The 26,603-nt window shown below is 39.2% G+C and overlaps 1 protein-coding gene across 4 annotated transcripts in view; it reads left to right on the top strand.

Annotated features, from left to right (window-relative positions):
- The window catches only part of LOC144286872 (uncharacterized), a 112,263-nt gene that overhangs the window by 70,890 nt on the left and 14,770 nt on the right, over nt 1–26,603 (top strand). For 3 of the 4 annotated variants that reach the window (XM_077853943.1, XM_077853941.1, XM_077853942.1), the window contains exons 11-13: nt 2,432–2,536; nt 3,044–3,097; nt 22,797–22,901. In XM_077853943.1, coding sequence (XP_077710069.1) covers nt 2,432–2,536; nt 3,044–3,097; nt 22,797–22,901 — 264 coding nt within the window. The remainder of the gene's footprint in view (nt 1–2,431; nt 2,537–3,043; nt 3,098–22,796; nt 22,902–26,603) is intronic. The other variant, XM_077853944.1, reaches the window with a different exon arrangement.

Here is a 26,603-nt window from a genome sequence, read left to right as displayed (position 1 = left end):
CAGACCCCTCCCCCAGAAGACCAGCTGGAAAAACAAGAGAAGAGCAAGTTTACTGACCAAGCAGTGCTGGAAAGCTCCAAGTCCGAGAGAAAATCGAGGGAAAATAGTACATAGAAATAGAGGGTCCCCCCCTTTTTTTTCTTTTTCCATTACGACTGGTTTTTATATCATACTAAATATATTAGTCTTATATTTTTTCCCTTTTCCCACCTTAACTACAATATTTTACAGTTCTCATTTTTAAGTTGTTTCCTTTTTGACTTTGATATTTCTACAATTACATGTCTTAAATATATTTTTCACTTCTGGATTCCCTTCAACATGTTCAGTTTAATTTTGGTAGATATATGAGATATGGGTTTTTGTTTTTTGTTTTTTCTGCCTTGTTTTGTTTTACAATGGTGAAAGTTAATACTTTCTAAAATACGACCAACATACACCCAGAACCAAGTGGAATACCGTGCTGGTTTATTCTGTGAGATTATATTCTCTCTTCCTTCCCATTCTGCCCCCATCTTTTATCTTGTTTATGTTTTGGTGGTCAATGTTGGGGCTTTATAAAAGTATTGCTGGTTTATATAAATTTGGGATTGTGCATCTTCTAACAGACAGAACAAAATACACTCAGAACCAAGAGGATCTCCATCTAGGACCCCTCAGGTAGACTACATTCTCTCCCACTACCACTTCACCACCATCCCCCAGCCCTCCCCTTCTTTTCTCTTTTTCCTCTTTACTTTTTTTCTTTTTCATTTTTCTTCTTCTTTGTAGTTTTGGGCCTTTTTACTACTTTGTTTTAAAGTTTGTTTTTCACTTTAGTGGTCCTTTTGTTTTATTTTGTTCTTTTTCTTTTATTTTCTGGTCTCTGACCTCTTCAGAATCAGTAAAATAGGGTGTATTTTACTTATATCATGGTTGATATGTTTGACTCAACCCATCCATATAGCCACTCTGCAATGGACAAAGTGACTAGAAGGAAGAATCCACCACAAAAGAAAAAAATGGAAACAGTACCCTCTGCCATAGAGTTACAGAATTTGGACTTCAATACAATGTCAGAAAGTCAATTCAGAAGTACAAGTATACAGCTACTGATGGCACTGGAAACAAGTATAAAGGACTCTAGAGACTTTGTCACTGCAGAATTGAGATCTAATCAGGCCAAAATTAAAAATAGATTACATGAGATGCAATCCAAACTGGTTGTACTAATTGCTAGGATTAATGAGGTGGAAGAGAGTGAGTGACAAGACAAGTTGATGGTAAGGAAGAAAGCTGAGGAAAAAAGAGAAAACCAATTAAGAAGCCATGAAAAAAAGGCTTAGGGAAATAAATGATAGCCTGAGAAGGAAGAATTTATGTATGATTGGGATTCCAGAAGAGGCTGAGAGGGAGAGAGGATCACAAAGTATATTTGAACAAATCATAGCTGAGAACTTCCCTAATATGGAGAAGGAAACAGGCATTCAGATCCAAGGATAGAGAAGACCCCACCAAAAAAAAAAAATCAATAAAAACTGCTCAACACTTTGACCTTTAATAGTGAAACTTGCAAATTCCATGGACAAATAGAAAAGTCTTAAAGCAGTGCAAGACAAGAGATTCTTAACTTATATGAGGAGAAATATCATATTAGCAGCACACCTCTCCACAGAGACCTGGCAGGCCAGAAAGGGCTGGCATGAAATATTCAGGGTACTAAATGAGAAGAAGATGCAGCCAAGGATACCTTATCCAGCAAGGCTCTCATTCAGAATAGGAGAGATAAAGAGTTTCCAAGATAGGCAGAAACTGAAAGAATATGTGACCACCAAACCAGCTCTGTGAGAAATATTAATGGGGACCCTGTAAAAGAAAGAGGAAGCCCAAAGAAACAATCCACAAATACAGGGACTGAATAGGTATTACAATGACACTAAATTCATATCTTTCAATAGTTACTCTGAATGTGAATGGGCTAAATGATCCCATCAAAAGAGTACATTTATCATGATGAGCAATGAGTAATGTATAAAGCTGTTGGATCATTATACTGTACATTGTACAATTATCTACAATTGTATTATAAAACTGATATCTAATTATTGTCATCATGAAGAGAAAATCATGTTATTCAAACCACAAGGTAATAAATATAATAAATGACAGCTGAATATATAAAATGTCCATCTGTTATCATAATTTGCGATTGTAAAACAAATCTGTTCTCTACAGGACAGACTTGTTCCCAGAAATAAGAGACATTTCTTTTGTAAATATTAAGGGATTATGTTCTATTTTGTAAGTTCCTCACAATTCTATGTAGTTAGTTATGTTTCATTTTCCCCTTATATCTCCTCAAATAGGGGGAGATACATTATAGCAAGAATGAATTTTTCACCATTTCATGTAATGATTATTCTCAGGCATTAATGTTCTTGTATTTTCAAAGGAAAAAATGTTCATGTCAGTGACCTGAAGAAAGTTCTGGGAAGCCTGAGGATCGAGCTCACAGATGAGGAACTGAAAAAACTACAGGAAAATCTGCCAATTGATGGTGAGCTACATAGAAGCCAAAAAGACTTTCTAGGGAACTTGGTTTTGTGGCTTGTGTGAACAATTAAAAATTTTTACCTGTTCAGGCCCTTCTGGAAATTACTGAAAATGATTAGGAAAAGATGTTGTCATTTAGATTTAGTCTGCAGTTTATCAACCGCTATGCCATCAGAATGTCAGATAATTCATCAGCCTAAATCCTAATTAAAAACAGAAGAAAACTACAAGGACTAGTAAGAGAAGTTAAAGGGGAAGTCAAAAGAAGAAGGAAGATAAGTGATTGTTTTAACAAAAGAGTGTTTCCCTCAGCCATCAATCTCTTCCTAGTTGCCAAAAAATGCATGTATTTGTCACAGTTTTCCTTTCTGTAATCTCTTTTTAAATTTAATAATGAGACAGAACACATTCTTCACTCAATTATAAATAGTTGTCTCACTGCAGTTATAAAATAAGTAAGTGAATGTTCATACCATTTCCCTTCTGATATGAATTGTTCTTTTTCCTATAGCTGCTGGAAATGTATCTCAGAATAAAATGTTGGATGATGTGAAATCCATTAAGGGTAAGTTAAAAGCCTGACAAGAAAGGCAGGAATATCTGAAATCTTCAAGATTCACATTTATCATTTAGATTACAAATCCTGTCTAGCTTCCTATGTACAGATTACTTAGTTACTTTCATCATCATAATATTTTATACTGTAATGTCTCAATATATCTTTCTAGGGAATCCATACTCATGGAAAAATCTAATCATGCATAGCAAATTGTAAAGAAAAGGATTACCAAATTTTCAAGGAGTTGTGTAAGGAGAGCTTTTTATGTAGGAAGATGGTAGTCAGATCCATAGAAACAAAAAGTAGATTAGTGGCTGCCAGGAGCTGGTTAGAAAGGGAAGTAGGGAGGGACTACTTCATATGTCTGGGCTCCCCTTTGGGGATGATGAAGATGTTTTGAAACTAGAAGTGATATTTGTACAACACCATGAATATGTACTAAATGCCCCTGAAGTGTTTACTTTAAAATGATTAATTTTATGTGAATTTCACCAAAAAAAGGTGCTAAGATTCTACTTGTTTTTAAAGTTATCTTATGATTGAGAGAGCCGAAAAGTAACATAGATCAGAAGGGAACAGAGAGAATATACAGAAACAGTGACTTTATAGGGAGTACAATGGCACTAAATTCATATTTTTCAGTAATTACTCTGATCACAAATCAAGTCTCAACTGGTACCAAAAGATTGGGCTCAATACCTGCATATATTCAGACTATAGTGGTTTGAAACCTGAACTCAATCACAAGAGGAAATTTGGAAAGAACTCACATACTGGGAGGCTAAAGAGCTCCCACTAAAGAATGAATGGGTCAACCAGGAAATTAAAGAGTTTTTCTTTTTTTAATTCATGGAAACAAATGAGGATGAAAACACAAACTGCTCAAAACCTTTGGGATGCAGCAAAGGTAGTCCTAAGAGGGAAGTATATAGCAATACAAGCCTCTCTCAAGAAACAAGAAGGGCCTCAAAAGCACAAGCCCACCTTACACCTAAAGGAGCTGGAGAAAGAACAACAAATAAAGCCTAAATCCAGTAGGAGAAGAGAATTAATAAAGATTAGAGCAAAAATCAATGAAGTAGAAACAAACAAAAAAAAATAGTAGAACAGATCAATGAAACTAAGAGCTGGTTCTTTGAAAGAATTAACAAGATTGATAAACCCCTGGCCAAATTTATCAAAAAGAAAAGAGAAAGGACCCAAATACGTAAATTATGAATGAATGAGGAAAGATCACAACCAATACTAAGGAAATACAAGCAATTATAAGAATATATTATAAGCAACTATATGCCAACAAATTAGATAATCTGGAAGAAGTGGATGCATTCCTAGAGATGTATAAACTACCAAAACTGAAACAGGAAGAAATAGAAAACCTGAACAGACCCATAGCCAGCAAGGAAATTGAAGCAGTAATCAAAATCTCCCAGCAAACAAGAGTCCAGGGCCAAATGGCTTTCCAGGGGAATTCTGAAGCTGTTTCAGAAAGTGGTAAGGGAAGGAAAAGTTCCAAACCCATTCTATGAGTCCAGCATTACCTTGATCCCAAAACCAAAGACTCCACCAAAAAGAAATACAGACCAATATCCCTGATGAACATGGAGGCAAAAATTCTCACCAATATACTAGCCAATAGGATCCAACAGTACATTAAAAGGATTATTCATCACAATCAAGTAGGATTTATTCCTGGCTGTAAGAGTGGTTCAACATCCACAAATCAATCAATGTGATACACTACATTAATGAAAGAAGGGGCAAGAACCTCTCAATAAATGCAGAAAAAACATTTAAAAAGTATAGCATCCTTTATTGATTAAAATTCTTCATAGTGTAGGGACAGAGGGAACATAACTTAATATCTTAAAAGCCATATACAAAAAGCCCACAGCGAATATCATCCTCAATGGGGGAAAAACTGAGAGCTTTTCCCCTAAGGTCAGGAACACAGCAGGGATGTCCACTATCACCATTGTTGTTCAACATAGTACTAGAAATCCTAGCCTCAACAGTCAGACAACAAAAAGAAACAAAAGGCATCTGAATTGACAAACTCACTCTTTGCGGATAACATGATACTCTATATGGAAAACCCAAAAGACTCCATCTCAAAATCCCTAGAACTCATACAGGAATTCAACAAAGTGACAGAATATAAAATCAATGCACAGAAATCAGTTGGATTTCTATACACTAACAATGGAACAGAAGAGAAATTAAGAAGTCAATGTCATTTTCAATTGCACCAAAAACCATAAGATACCTAGGAATAAACCTTACCAAAGTTTTCTGTACTCAGAAAGCTATAGAACACTCATGAAATAAATTGAGAAAGACACAAAGAAATGGAAAAATGTCCCATGCTTATGGATTGGAGGAACAAATATTGTTAAAATGTCTATGCTACCTGGAGCAATCTATATATCCAATCCAATCCCTATCAAAATACCATCAACTTTTTTCACAGAGCTGTAACAAATCATCCTAAAATGTGTATGGAGCCAGAAAAGAGCCTTCATAGCCAAAGGAATGTTGAAAAAGAAAACCAAAACTGGTGGCATCACAATCCCAGACTTCAAGATCTATTGCAAAGCTATAATCATCAAAACAGTATGTATGGTACTGGCACAAAACAGACACATCGATCAATGGAACAGAATAGAGAACCCAGAAACGGACCCTCAACTCTATAGTCAACTCATATTTTACAGAGCAGAAAAGGATATCCAACTGAAAAAAAAAAAAGACAGTCTCTTCAACAAATAGTGTTGGGAAAACTGGACAGCCACATGCAGAAGAATGAAACTGGACCATTTCCTCACATCATACACAAAAATAGACTCAAAATGGATGAAAGATCTAAATGTGAGACATGAATGCATTAAAATCCTAGAGGAAACACAGGTAGCAACCTCTGTTACCTCAGCCACAGCAATTTCTTGCTAAACATTGGCTCCAAAGGCAAGGGAAACAATGGCAAAAATGAACTATTGGGACTTCATCAAAATAAAAATCTTTTGCACAGCAAAGGAAATAGTCAACAAAACCAAAAGGCAACCAACAGAATGGGAGAAGATATTTGTAAATGTCTTATCAGATAAAGAGCTATTATCCAAAATGTACAAAGAACTTATCAAACTCAACACCCAAAGAACAAATAATTCAATAAAAAAAATGGGGAGACATGAACAGACATTTCTCCAAAGAAGACATACAAATGGCCAACAGACACATGAAAAAAATGTTCAACATGACTCAGCATTAGGGAAATATAAACCAAAACCACAGTGAGATACCAACTCACACCAGTCAGAATGGCTAAAATGAACAACTCAGGAAACAACAGATGTTGGAGAGGTTGCGGAAAAAGGAGAACCCTCTTACACTGTTGGTGGGAATGCAAGCTGGTGCAGCCACTCTGGAAAACAGTATGGAAGTTCCTCAAAAAGTTGAAAATAGAGCTACTCTATGACCCAACAATTGCACTACTAGGGATTTACTGCAATATAGTGATCCAAAGGGGCATCTGTACCCCCGGTGTTTATAGCAGCAATGTCCACAATAGCCAAACTATGGAAAGAGCCTATATGTCCATCAACAGATGAATGATTAAAGAAGATATGATGTGTATGTGAGTGTGTATGTATATATAATGGAATATTACTCAGCCATCAAAAAAACCCCAAAATCTTGCCATTTGAAATGACATGGATGGAACTAGAGGTATTATGCTAAGCAAAATAAGTCAATCAAAAATAAGTCAATTAGAGGAGGGGCAAGATGGCGGAAGAGTAGGGTCCCCAAATCACCTGTCTCCACCAAATTACTAGAAAACCTTCAAATTAAAAAAAAAAAAAAGAAAGAAAAAAGAAAACCTTCAAATTATCCTGAAAATCTATGAATTCGGCCTGAGAATTAAAGAGAGAACACCTGGAATGCTACAGTGAGAAGAGTTTGCGCTTCTATCAAGGTAGGAAGACGGGGAAAAAAGAAATAAAGAAACAAAGGCCTCCAAGGGGGAGGGGCCCCGCGAGGAGCCGGGCTGAGGCCGGGGCGAGTGTCCCCAGGACAGGAGAGCCCCATCCCGGAGGAGCAGGAGCTGCACCAACCTTCCCGGGGGGAAAGGGGCTCCCAGGGAGTTGGAGCAGGACCCAGAAGGGCGCGGATGCCCTCGGGCTCCCTGGGACAGTAACAGAGCAACTGGGCTCGGGGAGAGTGCGCCGAGCTCCCTAAGGGCTGCAGCGCGCACCGCGGGACCCGGCGGAACCCGGAGCAGCTCGGAGGGGCTCGGGCAGAGGAAGAGGCTCCTTGCAGACGGGGCTGCGTGGTTACAGGAGCAGCTGGGGGAGGGGGGGGGGGCTCGGGCGGCGGCTCCGCGGAGGGGGCTGCGCTGCCGGGAGCGAATCCAACAGCGCAGGCCCGGGAGCACAGGGCGCCGGGACACAGCCCAGGATCCGGCCTCCCCCAGGGACAGGCAGAGGCCGGGAGGGCCCAGGACAGCAAGGACGCTCCTGCCCCGAGCTGAGCAGATCAGCGGCCCACCCCGGAGCCTCCAGGCCCTGCAGACGGAGTTCCTGCTGGAGCTGAATCCAGGTTTCCAGAGCTGCCCCGCCACTGGGGCTGTTGCTCCTGGGGCCTCACGGGATAAACAACCCCCACTGAGCCCTGCACCAGGCAGGGGCACAGCATCTCCCCCAACTGCTAACACCTGAAAATCAGCACAACAGGCCCCTCCCCCAGAAGATCAGCTAGACGGACCAGTTCCAGGGGAAGCCAAGGGACTTAAAGTACACAGAATCAGAAGATACTCCCCCGTGGTTCCTTTTTTGTTGTTGTTGTTGTTGTTGTTGTGTTGTTTTGTTTTGCTTTTTGATTTGTTTCCTTCCCCTACCCCCCTTTTTTCTCCTTTCTTTTTCTTTCTCTTTTTCTTTTTTTTTTTCGTTTTTTTTCTTCCTTGTTTTTCTCTTTCTCTTTTCTTTCCTTCTTTCTCTCCTCTCTTTTTCTCCTTTTCCCAATACAACTTGCTTTTGGCCACTCTGCACTGAGCAAAATGACTAGAAGGAAAACCTCACCTCAAAAGAAAGAATCAGAAACAGTCCTCTCTCCCACAGAGATACAAAATCTGGATTACAATTCAATGTCAGAAAGCCAATTCAGAAGCACTATTATACAGCTACTGGTGGCTCTAGAAAAAAGCATAAAGGACTCAAGAGACTTCATGACTGCAGAATTTAGAGCTAATCAGGTAGAAATTAAAAATCAATTGAATGACATGCAATCCAAACTAGAAGTCCTAACGACGAGGGTTAACGAGGTGGAAGAACGAGTGAGTGACATAGAAGACAAGTTGATAGCAAAGAGGGAAACTGAGGAAAAAAGAGACAAACAATTAAAAGACCATGAAGATAGATTAAGGGAAATAAATGACAGCCTGAGGAAGAAAAACTCAAGTTTAATTGGTGTTCCCGAGGGCGCCGAAAGGGACAGAGGGCCAGAATATGTATTTGAACAAATCTTAGCTGAAAACTTTCCTAATCTGGGAAGGGAAACAGGCATTCAGATCCAGGAAATAGAGAGATACCCCCCTAAAATCAATAAAAACCGTTCAACACCTTGACATTTAATAGTGAAGCTTGCAAATTCCAAAGATAAAGAGAAGATCCTTAAAGCAGCAAGAGACAAGAAATCCCTGACTTTTATGGGGAGGAGTATTAGGGTAACAGCAGACCTCTCCACAGAGACCTGGCAGGCCAGAAAGGGCTGGCAGGATATATTCAGGGTCCTAAACGAGAAGAACATGCAACCAAGAATACTTTATCCAGCAAGGTTCTCATTCAAAATGGAAGGAGAGATAAAGAGCTTCCAAGACAGGCAGCAACTAAAAGAATATGTGACCTCCAAACCAGCTCTGCAAGAAATTTTAAGGGGGACTCTTAAAATTCCCCTTTAAGAAGAAGTTCAGTGGAACATTCCACAAAAACAAGGACTGAATAGATATCATGATGACACTAAACTCATATCTCTCAATAGTAACTCTGAATGTGAATGGGCTTAATGACCCCATCAAAAGGCGCAGGGTTTCAGACTGGATAAAAAAGCAGGACCCATTTATTTGCTGTCTACAAGAGACTCATTTTACAAAGAAGGATACCTACAGCCTGAAAATAAAAGGTTGGAGAACAATTTAACCATTCGAATGGTCCTCAAAAGAAAGCAGGGGTAGCCATCCTCATATCAGATAAACTAAAATTTACCCCGAAGACTGTAGTGAGAGATGAAGAGGGACACTATATCATACTTAAAGGATCTATTCAACAAGAGGACTTAACAATCCTCAATATATATGCCCCGAATGTGGGAGCTGCCAAATATATAAATCAATTATTAACCAAAGTGAAGAAATACTTAGATAGTAATACACTTATTTTTTTTTAATTTTTATTTATTTATGATAGTCACACAGAGAGAGAGAGAGAGGCAGAGACACAGGCAGAGGGAGAAGCAGGCTCCATGCACCGGGAGCCCGACGTGGGATTCAATCCCGGGTCTCCAGGATCGCGCCCTGGGCCAAAGGCAGGCGCCAAACCACTGTGCTACGCAGGGATCCCAATAGTAATACACTTATACTTGGTGACTTCAATCTAGCTCTTTCTATACTCGATAAGTCTTCTAAGCACAACATCTCCAAAGAAACGAGAGCTTTAAATGATACACTGGACCAGATGGATTTCACAGATATCTACAGAACTTTACATCCAAACTCAACTGAATACACATTCTTCTCAAGTGCACATGGAACTTTCTCCAGAATAAACCACATATTGGGTCACAAATCGGGTCTGAACTGATACCAAAAGATTGGGATCGTCCCCTGCATATTCTCAGACCATAATGCCTTGGAATTAGAACTAAATCACAACAAGAAGTTTGGAAGGACCTCAAACACGTGGAGGTGAAGGACCATCCTGCTAAAAGATGAAAGGGCCAACCAGGAAATTAAGGAAGAATTAAAAAGATTCATGGAAACTAATGAGAATGAAGATACAACCATTCAAAATCTTTGGGATGCAGCAAAAGCAGTCCTAAGGGGGAAATACATCGCAATACAAGGCATCCATTCAAAAACTGGAAAGAACTCAAATACAAAAGCTAACCTTACACATAAAGGAGCTAGAGAAAAAACAGCAAATAGATCCTACACCCAGGAGAAGAAGGGAGTTAATAAAGATTCGAGCAGAACTCAACGAAATCGAGACCAGAAGAACTGTGGAACAGATCAACAGAACCAGGAGTTGGTTCTTTGAAAGAATTAATAAGATAGGTAAACCATTAGCCAGCCTTATTAAAAAGAAGAGAGAGAAGACTCAAATTAATAAAATCATGAATGAGAAAGGAGAGACCACTACCAACACCAAGGAAATACAAACGATTTTAAAAACATATTATGAACAGCTATACGCCAATAAATTAGGCAATCTAGAAGAAATGGACGCATTCCTGGAAAGCCACAAACTACCAAAACTGGAACAGGAAGAAATAGAAAACCTGAACAGGCCAACAACCAGGGAGGAAATTGAAGCAGTCATCAAAAACCTCCCAAGACACAAGAGTCCAGGGCCAGATGGCTTCCCAGGGGAATTTTATCAAACGTTTAAAGAAGAAAGCATACCTATTCTCCTAAAGCTGTTTGGAAAGATAGAAACAGATGGAGTACTTCCAAATTCGTTCTATGAGGCCAACATCACCTTAATTCCAAAACCAGACAAAGACCCCACCAAAAAGGAGAATTACAGACCAATATCCCTGATGAACATGGATGCAAAAATTCTCAACAAGATACTTGCCAATAGGATCCAACAATACATTAAGAAAATTATTCACCATGACCAAGTAGGATTTATCCCCGGGACACAAGGCTGGTTCAACACTCGTAAAACAATCAATGTGATTCATCATATCAGCAAGAGAAAAACCAAGAACGATACGATCCTCTCATTAGATGCAGAGAAAGCATTTGACAAAATACAGCATCCATTTCTGATCAAAACTCTTCAGAGTGTAGGGATAGAGGGAACATTCCTCAACATCTTAAAAGCCATCTATGAAAAGCCCACAGCAAATATCATTCTCAATGGGGAAGCACTGGGAGCCTTTCCCCTAAGATCAGGAACAAGACAGGGATGTCCACTCTCACCACTGCTATTCAACATAGTACTGGAAGTCAATCAGACAACAAAAAGACATTAAAGGCATTCAAAATGGAAAAGAAGAAGTCAAACTCTCCCTCTTTGCCGATGACATGATACTCTACATAGAAAACCCAAAAGTCTCCACCCCAAGATTGCTAGAACTCATACAGCAATTCAGTAGCATGGCAGGATACAAAATCAATGCCCAGAAGTCAGTGGCATTTCTATACACTAACAATGAGACTGAAGAAAGAGAAATTAAGGAGTCCATCCCATTTACAATTGCACCCAAAAGCATAAGATACCTAGGAATAAACCTAACCAAAGATGTAAAGGATCTATACCCTCAAAACTATAGAACACTTCTGAAAGAAATTGAGGAAGACACAAAGAGATGGAAAAATATTCCATGCTCATGGATTGGCAGAATTAATATTGTGAAAATGTCAATGTTACCCAGGGCAATATACACGTTTAATGCAATCCCTATCAAAATACCATGGACTTTCTTCAGAGAGTTAGAACAAATTATATTAAGATTTGTGTGGAATCAGAAAAGACCCCAAATAGCCAGGGGAATTTTAAAAAAGAAATCCATATCTGGGGGCATCACAATGCCAGATTTCAGGTTGTACTACAAAGCTGTGGTCATCAAGACAGTGTGGTACTGGCACAAAAACAGTCACATAGATCAATGGAACAGAATAGAGTACCCAGAAGTGGACCCTGAACTTTATGGTCAACTAATATTCGATAAAGGAGGAAAGACTATCCATTGGAAGAAAAACAGTCTCTTCAATAAATGGTGCTGGGAAAATTGGACATCCACATGCAGAATAATGAACTAGACCACTCTCTTGCACCATACACAAAGATAAACTCAAAATGGATGAAAGATCTAAATGTGAGACAAGATTCCATCAAAATCCTAGAGAAGAACACAGGCAACACCCTTTTTGAACTTGGCCACAGTAACGTCTTGCAAGATACATCCACGAAGGCAAAAGAAACAAAAGCAAAAATGAACTATTGGGACTTCATCAAGATAAGAAGCTTTTGCACAGCAAAGGATACAGTCAACAAAACTCAAAGACAACCTACAGAATGGGAGAAGATATTTGCAAATGACATATCAGATAAAGGGCTAGTTTCCAAGATCTATAAAGAACTTATTAAACTCAACACCAAAGAAACCAACAATCCAATCATGAAATGGGCAAATGACATGAAGAGAAATCTCACAGAGGAAGACATAGACATGGCCAACATGCATAAGAGAAAATGCTCTTCATCATTTGCCATCAGGGAAATACAAATCAAAACCACAATGAGATACCACCTCACACCAGTGAATGGGGCAAATTAACAAGGCAGGAAACAACAAATGTTGGAGAGGATGCGGAGAAAGGGGAACCCTCTTGCACTGTTGGTGGGAATGTGAACTGGTGCAGCCACTCTGGAAAACTGTGTGGAGGTTCCTCAAACAGTTAAAAATAGACCTGCCCTAGGACCCAGCAATTGCACTGTTGGGGATTTACCCCAAAGATACAAATGCAATGAAATGCCGGGACACCTGCACCCCGATGTTTCTAGCAGCAATGGCCACGATAGCCAAACTGTGGAAGGAGCCTCGGTGTCCAACGAAAGATGAATGGATAAAGAAGATGTGGTTTATGTATACAATGGAATATTACTCAGCCATTAGAAATGACAAATACCCACCAATTGCTTCAACGTGGATGGAACTGGAGGGTATTATGCTGAGTGAAGTCAGTCAGTCGGAGAAGTACAAACATTATATGTTCTCATTCATTTGGGGAATATAAATAATAGTGAAAGGGAATATAAGGGAAGGGAGAAGAAATGTGTGGGAAATATCAGAAAGGGAGACAGAACGTAAAGACTGCTAACTCTGGGAAACGAACTAGGGGTGGTAGAAGGGGAGGAGGGCGGGGGTGGGAGTGAATGGGTGATGGGCACTGGGGGTTATTCTGTATGTTGGTATGTTGAACACCAATAAAAAATAAATTAAAAAAAATAAATAAGTCAATCAAAGAAAGACAATTATCATATGATAATATGGAATTTAAGAAACAAGACAGAGGATCATAGGGGTAGAGGGGAAAAAATAAAAGAAGATGAAATTAGAGAGGGACACAAACCGTAAGAGACTCCTAATCATAGGAAACAAACTGAGGGTCGCTGGAGGGGAGAAGAGTGGGGGGATGGGGTAACTGGTGAACATTAAAGAGGGCATGTGATGTAATGAGCACTGGATATTATATAAGACTGATGAATCACTAACTTGCATCTGAAACTAATATATTAATTAATTGAATTTAAGCTTAAAAACTTAATTTTTTTAAAGTTACCTTATGAGTTTCCCTCTGTTAATTAATTAACTATTTAATTAATTAGGTCCCTAGCTAGCATCAAAGCTCATTCCTATTCTAATATTGGTTATAATCAAACCCTGTACCCTATCCCTTCATGACTATTTACTTCCACTCAAGGTTTAAAGGAAGAATTACTAATTCTGATTTTTCTAATGATTATTTAATGCTTTTAGATATCTTAAATGGGAGTCATACAGAAAAGTAATAATCACATAAGTCCATTTCTTCCATTGTCTTTATTATAGTAATGGTAAAGTATTATATACATATACAAATATTCAGGTAATAATTCACATGCAAAGTTGTATTTTTAATATTTTAAACTCATTTTTTTCATGTTTCTTTCCTGTATGGTTCCTAAGGAGGAAACTTTAAGATGAAAAACTTGGACACTGTCCTGGAAAATCTGGGAATTCAAGCTTACACAAAAGAAACATGAAAGTGTAACAGAAAATCTGCCACTTACTGGCTAGTGTTTCAAGTATTACTGTATGTTAGAGGAGAGTTTGTGCACTTGTACACAAGAGTGTCTGCAATTAGTTCTGCATGGTATCAAAATATTATTTTTGCAAAAGCTTAAAGAAACCAATCTTAATGCGAGTACAAATTCTGTCCTTTGTTTCTGTAAGCCCCATATCATTAACCTCTTTTCTTTTGGATTATAAACATCACACACAGAACTCTTATAACCAGTAATGAATTTACAGGAGCGAAATGAACATTTAAGTTAAGGAATAGAAAGGAAGAAAGAAAAAAAAATGACTAATTGCCCTATTAGTATCCCTCAAATAGTCGTATCATAAGACCGTTAATCATTTTAACTTTTACAATTTTCAGTGGGTAGTATTATCCACATTCATATTTCTGACTGTCATTATATCCTGAAAATTTCTAGGTGTTTATGTGCAGCCCAAATTCTTCCCCAAACATGGTTTGGGTAAAACCAAATTCTGATTCCTGTTGGATTCTACCTACCAAATTCATTCTTGCTCAGCAAAGCCTCAGATCTTTATATCTCAATTCAATATTTTCAAAAATATCTACCCAAAACTGTCTCCTAATTATACATTCCCTTTCTCAGCTGGTGGCACCATCATGTTTCTGAGTAAAACAAGTTTAAAAATTGGCATCATTTTTCGCTCCATCTTTTTTTAGTACCACATCTCATCAGATACCAAGTCCTACCAGTTAGAACTACTATTTCATAGATCTATGATCTGACCCTTACTTTCCTTTTAGCTTTATCTTGTGTTATTTCCTATCTCCACAATGACCTTCAAAACTGAAGTGTCTAAACCATAGTATTGGATATAGGCATGGTTCAAGGTTTTTATATGGGATTTTCCCCAGCCTGTTGCAAAGCAGTAGCTATAAGTGGATGGATTTTAGCAGAAGGATCTCCTAATTTTATTGTCTGCTTCACCTCAACCCAACTACTCTATTTATAGTAAGTTTATTTGTCCTTTTCACCCCAGAGACTGAGTTGTTCTAAAGCAGAGACTATGTTAAATTTATTATTAACCACATTTTAATTTTTTTAGTGCCTCAGATGGTGCCAGAAATTTGGTAGATAACTCCATAAAATGTTCTTTAACCAATGAATATACAGATCTTCTTTATTATCTAATGCTTATACCATAGCATCTAATTTGACATCCAATTGTCCTTTTTCTACATACTCCTAATTTTTAGAACAGAAACACTTAGGCATATTTCATCAGGCAGGTCTTGCCTATAATACTAATCTCAAAGTTTATCTTTTCCAGAACTTCCCTGACCCATGGAAGTCACTTTATTTTATTCCATGACCCATACCAACCCTTCCTCTTAGTTTAAAATTCGTCGTATACAGACAGATATTATTATATACTTACCATATTGTGTAAAAAATAAGTGTCTTTGTATCACTCTTGTTTATAAACTGTGATTGGTCTCACAGGCAGAAACCATGTCTACATCATTTTATATTTAGGGGCAATAAATATTGAAGAATGAATGGAGTAAGGGAATAATCAGAGAGACTAAACAAAATAAATGAAAAAGAGTGAAAATACAAGTAATGCAAAGTGATAGAAAGTCTTCAAGAAGAATCTCAAAGATATTCTAGACCTCTAACATTTCAGTTGAGCAGTACATAACCAGAGGGCTCCAAATCATTAGTATAAATGTTATCAAAGCAGAAAGACTATTTCCTAGTCATCACTCATGCAGCATTCTGCTTTCCAAAGAAAGGGTTGGCAGAAAATATACTCATTTTTGAAATGACCAGCAACATCCTTGCCAATTTCAGTGGTATCCAAGAGGATACCTGTTCATACTGAATATACAGGTGCAAACTGCGTTCTCTTAAAATTCCCCCTCAGAACCATCCTAATTCCAGTTTATTCCCAATAAGGCATAGTATTTCTCTTCAGTTGATTGCCTTTTTATGACTTATTACTTTCTTAAAATAATTAATAGTTTATATAAAGACTTTATGAAGCTTTAGGACATGGGAGAGTAAGCTTGTACATTCTATTTATGACGTAGAATTTCTGCTAACCTATTAGCTTTGAGTGAACTGTTGAGTCCCCTTTGTAACTAATTATTATTTTACCACAAGTTCTTTCAGTTTGGGAACTATCCGAAATATCTACCCTTCTTTTAGGGTTATAGAGAAATACATACCTATTTTTTAAAAGATTTAATTTATTTATTCATGAGAGTCAGTGAGAGAGAGAGAGAAGGGGGGGGGGTACAGACACAGGCAGAGGGAGAAGCAGGCTCCATTCCGTGCAGGGAGCCTGACGTGGGACTCGATTCCCGGTCTCCAAGACCACACCCTGGGCTGAAGGCAGCGTTAAACCGCTGAGCCACACGGGCTGCCCACATACCTATTTTTATAAACAAGTACGTATAATGTTAATAGAAGAAACAGATCACCAATTTATGTGATCAGAAATTCCAAGATAGTTGTGATAGACAAAACAACTAGAGATAGATAAGTGAGGAAAAGGTAGGAAGATAAGAAAGGTGGTCCCCACAAAGTAGTCTGACAGATGTGGCTGAACCAAAGCTGAGAAGTTGCTACATAGCCAAATAAGTCATTGGGACCTTTCAACCTGCCAGTAAGATAGAGAGAGAGTAGCCTTCAAATTTGAGAGGTACATTCAAAAGTCCATTTTGTCCAAGAAACAAAGACTCTCCCCTACCTAATGTGTAGTTTATTCTTAATATGTAGGGTTTATATCCTTAAAGTTGAGTCAGATAAAGCCATGGAGCTAATGAACTTTGATCTCTTATTTCCCAACTTACCCATTTTTTGTCTGTTTTATATATGACTCTTTGGCATTATTACCTTAGTTCGGCTTTCCTTGTAGCTAATGGGAAGGTTGAACTCAGCACATTGATGGATGCAGCGACTGATGTTACAGGTTAGTGAATAGTTACTGCAAATCTAAAATCCTAAATTGGTTTTTTAAAGATTTTATTTTATTTTATTTATTTATTTATTTATTTATTTATTTATTTATTTGACAGAGAGAGAGAGAACACAAGCAGGGGAAATGGCACGCAAAGGGAGAGGGAGAGGCAGGCTCCCCACTGATCAGAGAGCCCTATGATATGGGGCTTGATCCTAGACCCTGGGATTATGACCTGAGCCAAAGGTGGACACTTAACTGACTGAACCGCCCAGGCACCCCAACTTATAATAATACTTACATTAAATTGTATTTTAATGCTCTTCCAACTGTCATATCACTGCCTTTTTTACTCTGCCATTTTACCATTTTGGGGGGGGGAAGTATTTCCCAACTGAATATGTATTAGGGCAAACTCTGACCCTTGGGCCAAATCTGCTTCTGTTCTTTAAACAGTTTCATCAGAACACATCTACACTCATTAGTTTATGTATTATTTATGGCTGCTTTTACAGTACAATGATGGAGCTGAGTAGTTGTGACAGAGATCATATGTCTTACAAAGCCTAAAATACTTTCTATTATTTACTAACTGTTATAGAAAAGTTTGCTGACTCCTAGCTTAGAGTTTAACTTTAGAGTGCTATTATATCCTAATTTTCTCTAGACATGTATGGCTTACCACTGAGGTAGGTTAATACTAACTATTTTTAACACTGTCTTTTACTCTGAGTAGTCCTTGTTTACACGATAAACTATATGCAATTTTAACTTCAGATTATTTACACTATATACTTTAGTGCAATGCCTTGATAGAAAATTCTTGATTCTCTAGGATTTATTCCAAACAGTACTTTTAAAAAAGATTTTATTTATTTATTCATGAGAGAGAGGGACAGAGACATAGGCAGAGGGAGAAGCAGGTTCCATGCAGGAAGCCCGATGCGGGACTCGATTCCAGGACTCCGGGATCATGCCCTGAGCCAAAGACAGATGCTCAACTGCTGAGCCATCCAGACATCCCCTAAACAATATTTTAATATGCATAATCTGGGTATCATGAAGGGAAACTTTCTGCAATTGTAGCCTCAAAGTATACTACCAGACAAGCTAGCCCAGAGTTCACAGAACAGAAAGGCTCATGGACCCAGTTAAAATATTTGAATCCCACAGTTTATTAAATCATTTAAGAACACACAGCAAGTAGTGAGAGGGAAATAATATAATAAATTAACAAATTTAGGGTAAGGTGGATGGAAGTACCACAGTACCTGAATTTAAGGTACATAATGCACAAAGTAAGTTTTGTGTCTATCTGTTCAGTAGCAGTTTTCCATACTGATGATGTGGTGACAAGGACCAGAGTTGAGGTTCAAGCAGATGGGCTCACAGATGGAAAGTGCTCTAGCCAATGATACAGACTTGCTCTTTCAGAAAGACACAGGGACAAGTACCTCCAGCTAATAGGTGCAGCTTGCCATTAAGGCCATTGAAGAGCCATAGGTTTCATGTTCCTTGAGCAGAGGACACATAACACCTTAAACGGGTGTCACCAATAGGTTGCCAAATTAAAGCCATTTGAATAATGAGTCTCATGAATATGTATCATATCTTGAATATTTAGTGCTTCTCTTAATATCTCAAGCAATTTTTAGAATATCATAAATGTTTAGGTCTTCTGATATATTTAGTGAACAGGTTCTTCATGTATATCTAATGCCTCATGAACATTAGATATTGCTCAGTCCTTCCATTCCTTTCTAATTTATATATCCTATACTTAAAAACTACTCATCTGGGGGGGGGAAAAGATAAGTGGGTGATAGGCACATCCCATAGGATAGCTACTTTAAAAAATGGAACAGAATATAACAAGTGTTGGTGAGAATGTGGAGAAGTTGGAAGCCGTGTGCACTGATGGTGGGCATGTGAAATGGCACAGCAACTATGAAAACCAATATGGTGGTTCCTCAAAAACTAAAAATAAAATTTCTGATTCAGCAATTCCACTTCTAGGTATATGTCTTAGTTCATTCAGGCTGCTCTAACAAACTTCCAGAGACTAGATGGTTTATAAACAGAAATTCATGTCTCACAGTTCCGGGAGCTGGAAGTCCAAGATCAGGGTGCCAAAATGGTCGTGAGGGCCCTCTTCCAGGTTGCGGACTTCTCATTGTATCCTAACCAGGGGAAAAGGACAAGAGACCTCTTCGGGACATCTTCTATAAAAACTAATTTCATTCATCAGGGCTCTACCCTCATGACCTAATCACCTCCTAGAGGACCCACCTCTTAATACCATCAATTTGGGCATTAGGTTTTCATAATATGAATTTGGAAGGGACACAAATATTCACACTATTGTATATATCCAAAACTGTATATCCAGCACTATTCAAATAGCCAAGAGACGGAATCAATCAATGTGTTCATTAACCTTAAAATAGAAGATTTTGACACATGCTAAGACATGAGCAAGCCTAGAAAACATTTTGCTAAGTGAAACAAGCCAATCACTAAAAGACAAATAGTGTATGGTTCCATATATGTAAGATACCTAGAGTAGTTAAATCCATAGAGACAGAAGCTGGATTTAGGGAGGAATAGAGAGTATTATTTAATGAGTCAGGACTTTTGATTTGGGAAGATAAAAAGTTCTGGGCATAGATAGTGGTGATAGTTACAAAACAAAATGAGTATACTTAGTGCCATTGAACTGTACACAGAAAAATAATTGAAATGGTAAATGTATTATTCACATTTTACTGTATATATTTAAAAAGTAAAAGGGGAGGTACCTGGTTTTAACAGGGTAATAAGGATATAGGATGAATAAATACATGTCAATAAGTTTGGTAACTTAGATGAAATAAGTAAGCTACACTGTCCTAACAGTAAGCAAAAAGCCAAACAAATGTAAAAATCAGTAATTCTTCTTGGATCTGTGTGAGACTTGAGATCACAGGGAAACTGTGGCACCCAAATTGGAGGGAAAGACATGCAAACCACAACTTAGTGAGCAGAAACCTCTCTGGGAACCAGTGGTAGGGCAAGAGAACCTAAACTGTAATTGATGAATTGCTAGAGACTCAGTGTGGACAAGTCAGAAACTCCAAGGGAACCGTGTCACAGAGAAGGTAGGCACACACTTTTGTAGGCTTTTATCAGAGCTTAACTGACCAAGGGAAGGAAAATACCCAGCTTCAGCATATTCTAGCCACAGCACACATGACGTTCACAGTCCAGACATGAAGGCTCACAAAAAGATTGAGACTTAATCGTAGGATTATAGTACACTTCCCTTCCCCATACCCTTTACCACCAGATTTCTAAAGGCCTCTTTATAGTAGTTATTTTTACCCAGTACATTATGCCAAGCTGTCAATAAAAAAATCACAAGCATTGTAAAAGCCAAGAAACACAATTGGAAGAGAGAGCATGCATTAGAACCAGTTTCAAATTTGGCAGGGGTGTTGGAATTATAAGGTGAGGAATTCAAAAAATTGTGATTACTATGCTAAAGGCGCTAATGGGTAAAGTAGATAGCATACAAGAACAGATACACAATATAAGTAGAGAAGTAGAAATCCTAAGAAGAACCACAAAGAAATGCTAGCCACCAGGGGATCCCTGGGTGGCGCAGCGGTTTAGTGCCTGCCTTTGGCCCAGGGCGCGATCCTGGAGACCCGGGATCGAATCCCACGTCAGGCTCCCAGTGCATGGAGCCTGCTTCTCTCTCTGCCTGTGTCTCTGCCTCTCTCTCTCTCTCACTGTGTGCCTATCATAAATAAATAAAAAAAAAATTAAAAAAAAATGCTAGCCACCAGAAACACCCTAAAAGAAATGAAAAATGCCTTTGGTGGACTTATTAGTAGACTGGACATGGCTGAACACACTTGATTTAAGAAAAGGCCAAAGATTTTTCTCTGACAGATTTCACTTAACATTATATTCTCTAGCTCTATCCATGTCGTTTGCAAATGGCAAGATTTTATTCTTTTTTATGGCTGAATAGCAATCTCATCAAAGAAGATGTACAGTTGGCAAATAAGCATATGAAAAGATGCTCTACATCATTTGTCATTCGAGAAAAACAAATTAAACCACAATGAGATACTACTACATACTCATTAGAAAGACCAAAATCCATAAGAACAAGGCGAACAACTAGTGTTAAGATTAGACATTTGACAAAAGAGGAGATCTCTGAGGGGTCAATCACTTATAAAAAGTACTTCATTTCACACATAATCATGGAAATCTAAGTTAAAACAACAGTAAAATACTAATTCACAGATCTCAAGTTCACCAAAATTGTAGCAGTCAAGCCACACTAAGTCCTGACAATGATATGAAGCAATGGAAACTCTTGTGCGCTACTAGTATTAATATTAATTGGTGCAACATTTTCAAAAGCACCTGGATAAAATCTCAAGAAATTAAAAATGTATGTATTCCACTCCAGCTATTCTACTCCTGAACTTATAACTCAGATTCTCACTCTTGTCAACAAAGAGACATTCACAAGAATGTGTGTTTTTTGTAATGGCAAAAAATTGAGTACAACCTAAATGTTATCCATAGGAGAATAGATCAGTATATGGTAGCATAACTACAGAAGAATAATAAATAGTATTTAAAATGAATGAAGGGTGACTGAGTGGCTCAGTCGGTTAAGCATCCAACTCTTCGTTTTGGCTCAGTTCATGATCTCAGGGTCATGAGATGGAGCCCTGTAACTAGTTTCATGCTGGGCTTGGAGCCTGCTTAAGATTCTTTCTCTCCCTCTGCCCCTCCCCCACCCCTGTTCATGTGCACTCTAAATAAATACATGAATGAAACAGTGTTCCATGGTTCAACATAAACAAATATAAAAAACAAAGAAGAATGCAATGAGAATGTTTGTAGCAAAAAGGAAACCCACGTTGTGATATGACTTATATAAACTTTAAAGTTCTGCCAAACCATTTAATATATGCAGTAAAACGTGTGGGAATTGTATAAGTCAATAAGTCACCCTGGGAAAGGTGGGAAAAGAAGGGAGGTGAGGAAGGGACTTAGAAGATATTTTTGTTGTATCTATTCTATTTATCAATGAAGCTGGGTGAGAGACACAAATGTCAGTGGTGTCATCATAAAAATTTGTATCCATGTAATATTTTATAATCTGACAAAAAATGAGAGAAATTATTAGACATTTTTTGGAAAATGTATTCAGAGGAGAGAACCATGTGAACTTCTGTTCAGAAAACAAAAATAATACTTTCATACTGGCAGCAGTATATGAATCTTTTGGTTTTGTTTTGTTTTTTTAATAATAAATTTATTTTTTATTGGTGTTCAATTTACCAACATACAGAATAACACCCAGTGCTCATCCCGTCAAGTGCCCCCTTCAGTGCCCATCACCCATTCACCCCCAACCCCCGGGCTCCTCCCCTTCCACCACCCCTAGTATATGAATCTTATTTTTTCTTTCTGTAAGTAGTCTTAAGTTATGCTGCAACCTTTAAAAGCTAATTATATAAATTGATTCCCAAAAAAAAACTCAATGGAGGAAATTCTAATTCCACCTTTATTACTGACAGTTTGCATACAACTGAATAGACACTCAGCCTTATTCTTTAAGGTGAAACCAAAATCTGCAACACAGTAATTCATAGCTTTTGTCACATTGTAAGGTTATTCAACTTTGCTTATAGTCTCTTCTCCCAAGGAGGAATTGTTGATATCGCTGAATTAGACACTGCTTTGCAAAACATGGGAATTAAACTCACAGGAATGGAAAGTAACCATTTGTTAAAGAACCTACCTGTTGATGGTGAGTAAGCATATACATTTTTATACTACTAATTATAACTTGAGGTGTGAGCTTATTTTTTTTGTGCAAATTTGTGAAACTTTATTCTTATTAATTTTTTTTAAATTTAAATTCAATTTGCTAACATAAAGTATATTACCCAGTGCTCATCCCATCATGTGCCCTCCTTAGTGCCCATCTCACAGTCACCCCTTCCCCGTTCCCCTTCCGCAACCTTTTCTTTGTTTCCCAGAGTTAGGAGTCTCTCATGGTTTGTCTTCCTCTCTAATTTTTCCCCACTCAGTTTCAAACTTGTGAAACTTTAAAATAAGAATTAAAAATTCAAAATAAATTCTCATCTGCACTTTCTCCTCTATTTTTTTATAAATTTATTTTTTATTGGTGTTCAATTTGCCAACATATAGAATAACACCAAGTGCTCATCTCATGAAATGCCCCCCCCTCAGTGCCCGTCACCCAGTCACCCCACCCCCTGCCCAACTCCCCTTCCACCACCCCTAGTTCATTTCCAAGAGTTAGGAGTCTCTCATGTTCTGTCTCCCTTTCTGATATTTCCCACTCATTTTTTCTCCTTTCCCCTTTATTCCCTTTCACTATTTTTTATATTCTCCAAGTGAATGAGACCATATAATGTTTGTCCTTCTCCGATTGACTTATTTCACTCAGCATAATACCATCAGACACATAGATCAATGGAACGGAATAGAGAATCCAGAAGTGGACCCTCAACTTTATGGTCAACTAATATTCGACAAAGGAGGAAAGACTATCCACTGGAAAAAAGACAGTCTCTTCAATAAACGGTGCTGGGAAAATTAGACATCCACATGCAGAAGAATGAACTAGACCACTCTCTTGCACCATACACAAAGATAAACTCAAAATGGATCTAAATGTGAGACAAGATTCCATCAAAATCCTAGAGGAAAACACAGGCAACACCCTTTTAGAACTTGGCCACAGCACCTTCTTGCAAGATACATCCATGAAGGCAAAAGAAACAAAAGCAAAAATGAACTATTGGGACTTCATCAAGATAAGAAGCTTTTGCACAGCAAAAGAAACAGTCAACAAAACTAAAAGACAACCTACAGAATGGGAGAAGATATTTGCAAATGACCTATCAGATAAAGGGCTAGTATCCAAGATCTATAAAGAACTTCTTAAACTCAACAGCAAAGAAACCAACAATCCATTCATGAAATGGACAAAAGACATGAACAGAAATCCCACAGAGGAAGACATAGACATGGCCAACAAGCACATGAGAAAATGCTCCACATCACTTGCCATCAGCGAAATACAAGTCAAAACCACAATGAGATACCACCTCACACCAGTGAGAATGGGGAAAATTAATACGACAGGAAACAAATGTTGGAGAGGATGTGGAGAAAGGGGAACCCTCTTGCACTGTTGGTGGGAATGTGAACTGGTGCAGCCACTCTGGAAAACTGTGTGGCGGTTCCTCAAAGAGTTAAATATAGATCTGCCCTACAACACAACAATTGCACTGCTGGGGATTTACCCCAAAGATACAGATGCAATGAAACGCCGGGACCCCTGCACCCCAATGTTTATAGCAGCAATGTCCACAATAGCCAAACTGTGGAAGGAGCCTCGGTGTCCATCGAAAGATGAATGGATAAAGATGTGGTATATGTATACAATGGAGTATAACTCAAGCCATTAGAAACGACAAATACCCACCATTTGCTTCGACGTGGAGGTGTGAGCTTCTATAAACTTGCCTCTGAAAAACTTTACTTGCCAGTAAAAAAAAAATTAAAAATTTAGAAATGAGCTCAGAAAGAAAATAAGGCAATATTCTTTCTTGTCATTTTATTAACATGTATCATGAACCTTTTAAATTTTGGATCCAGGGGGGGAGGAGCAAGATGGCGGAAGAGCAGGGTCTCCAAATCACCTGTCTAGACCAAACTACCTAGAAAACCTTCAAATTATCCTGAAAATCTATGAATTCGGCCTGAGATTTAAAGAGAGACCAGCTGGAATGCTACAGTGAGAAGAGTTCGCGCATCTATCAAGGTAGGAAGACGGGGAAAAAGAAATAAAGGAACAAAGGCCTCCAAGGGGGAGGGGCCCCGCGAGGAGCCGGGCTGAGGCCGGGGCGAGTGTCCCCAGGACAGGAGAGCCCCATCCCGGAGGAGCAGGAGCTGCACCGACCTTCCCGGGGGGAAAGGGGCTCGCAGGGAGGTGGAGCAGGACCCAGGAGGGCGGGGATGCCCTCAGGCTCCCCGGGACAGCAACAGCAACTGCGCGCCCAGGAGAGTGCGCCGAGCTCCCTAAGGGCTGCAGCGCGCACGGGGGGACCCGGAGCAGCTCGGAGGGCTCGGGCGGCGGCTCCGCGGAGGGGGCTGCGGGGCAGGAGCAGCTCGGTGGGCTCGGGCAGAGGAAGAGGCTCCGTGCGGAGGGGCCTGCGCGGTTCCAGGAGCAGCTCGGAGGGGCTCGGGCGGCAGCTCCGCGGAGGGGGCTGCGGGGCAGGAGCGCGAATCCACCAGCGCAGGCTCCGGAGCACAGGGCGCCGGGACACAGCCCAGGATCCCGCCTCCCCCGGGACAGGCAGAGGCCGGGAGGGCCCAGGACAGCGAGGACGCTCCTGCCCCGAGCTGAGCAGATCAGCGGCCCCGCCCCAGAGCCTCCAGGCCCTGCAGACGGAGAGCTCCGGAGCTGAATCCAGGTTTCCAGAGCTGCCCCGCCACTGGGGCTGTTCCTCCTGCGGCCTCACGGGGTAAACACCCCCACTGAGCCCTGCACCAGGCAGGGGCACAGCAGCTCCCCCAACTGCTAACACCTGAAAATCAGCACAACAGGCCCCTCCCCCAGAACACCAGCTAGACGGACAACTTCCAGGAGAAGCCAAGGGACTTAAAGTACACAGAATCAGAAGATACTCCCCGGTGGTTCTTTTTTTTGTTTTGTTTTTGTTTTTCTTTTGTTTTGCTTTTTGTTTCCTTCCCCCACCCCCTTTTTTTCTCCTTTCTTTTTCTTCTTTTTTTTTTCGTTCTTTTTTTCTTCCCCTTTTTTTTCTCTTTCTCTTTTCTTTCCTTCTTTCTTTCCTCTCTTTTTCTCTTTTTCCCAATACAACTTGCTTTTGGCCACTCTGCACTGAGCAAAATGACTAGAAGGAAAACCTCACCTCAAAAGAAAGAATCAGAAACAGTCCTCTCTCCCACAGAGTTACAAAATCTGGATTACAATTCAATGTCAGAAAGCCAATTCAGAAGCACTATTATACAGCTACTGGTGGCTCTAGAAAAAAGCATAAAGGACTCAAGAGACTTCATGACTGCAGAATTTAGAGCTAATCAGGCAGAAATTAAAAATCAATTGAATGACATGCAATCCAAACTAGAAGTCCTAACGACGAGGGTTAACGAGGTGGAAGAACGAGTGAGTGACATAGAAGACAAGTTGATAGCAAAGAGGGAAACTGAGAAAAAAAGAGACAGACAATTAAAAGACCATGAGGATAGATTAAGGGAAATAAACGACAGCCTGAGGAAGAAAAACCTACGTTTAATTGGGGTTCCCGAGGGCGCCGAAAGGGACAGAGGGCCAGAATATGTATTTGAACAAATTCTAGCTGAAAACTTTCCTAATCTGGGAAGGGAAACAGGCATTCAGATCCAGGAAATAGAGAGATCCCCCCCTAAAATCAATAAAAACCGTTCAACACCT

This window comes from Canis aureus, chromosome 16 (genome assembly GCF_053574225.1).
Source record: "Canis aureus isolate CA01 chromosome 16, VMU_Caureus_v.1.0, whole genome shotgun sequence".
Classification (NCBI taxonomy): Eukaryota; Metazoa; Chordata; class Mammalia; order Carnivora; family Canidae; genus Canis; species Canis aureus.
This window is presented reverse-complemented; position numbering and strand designations above follow the sequence as displayed.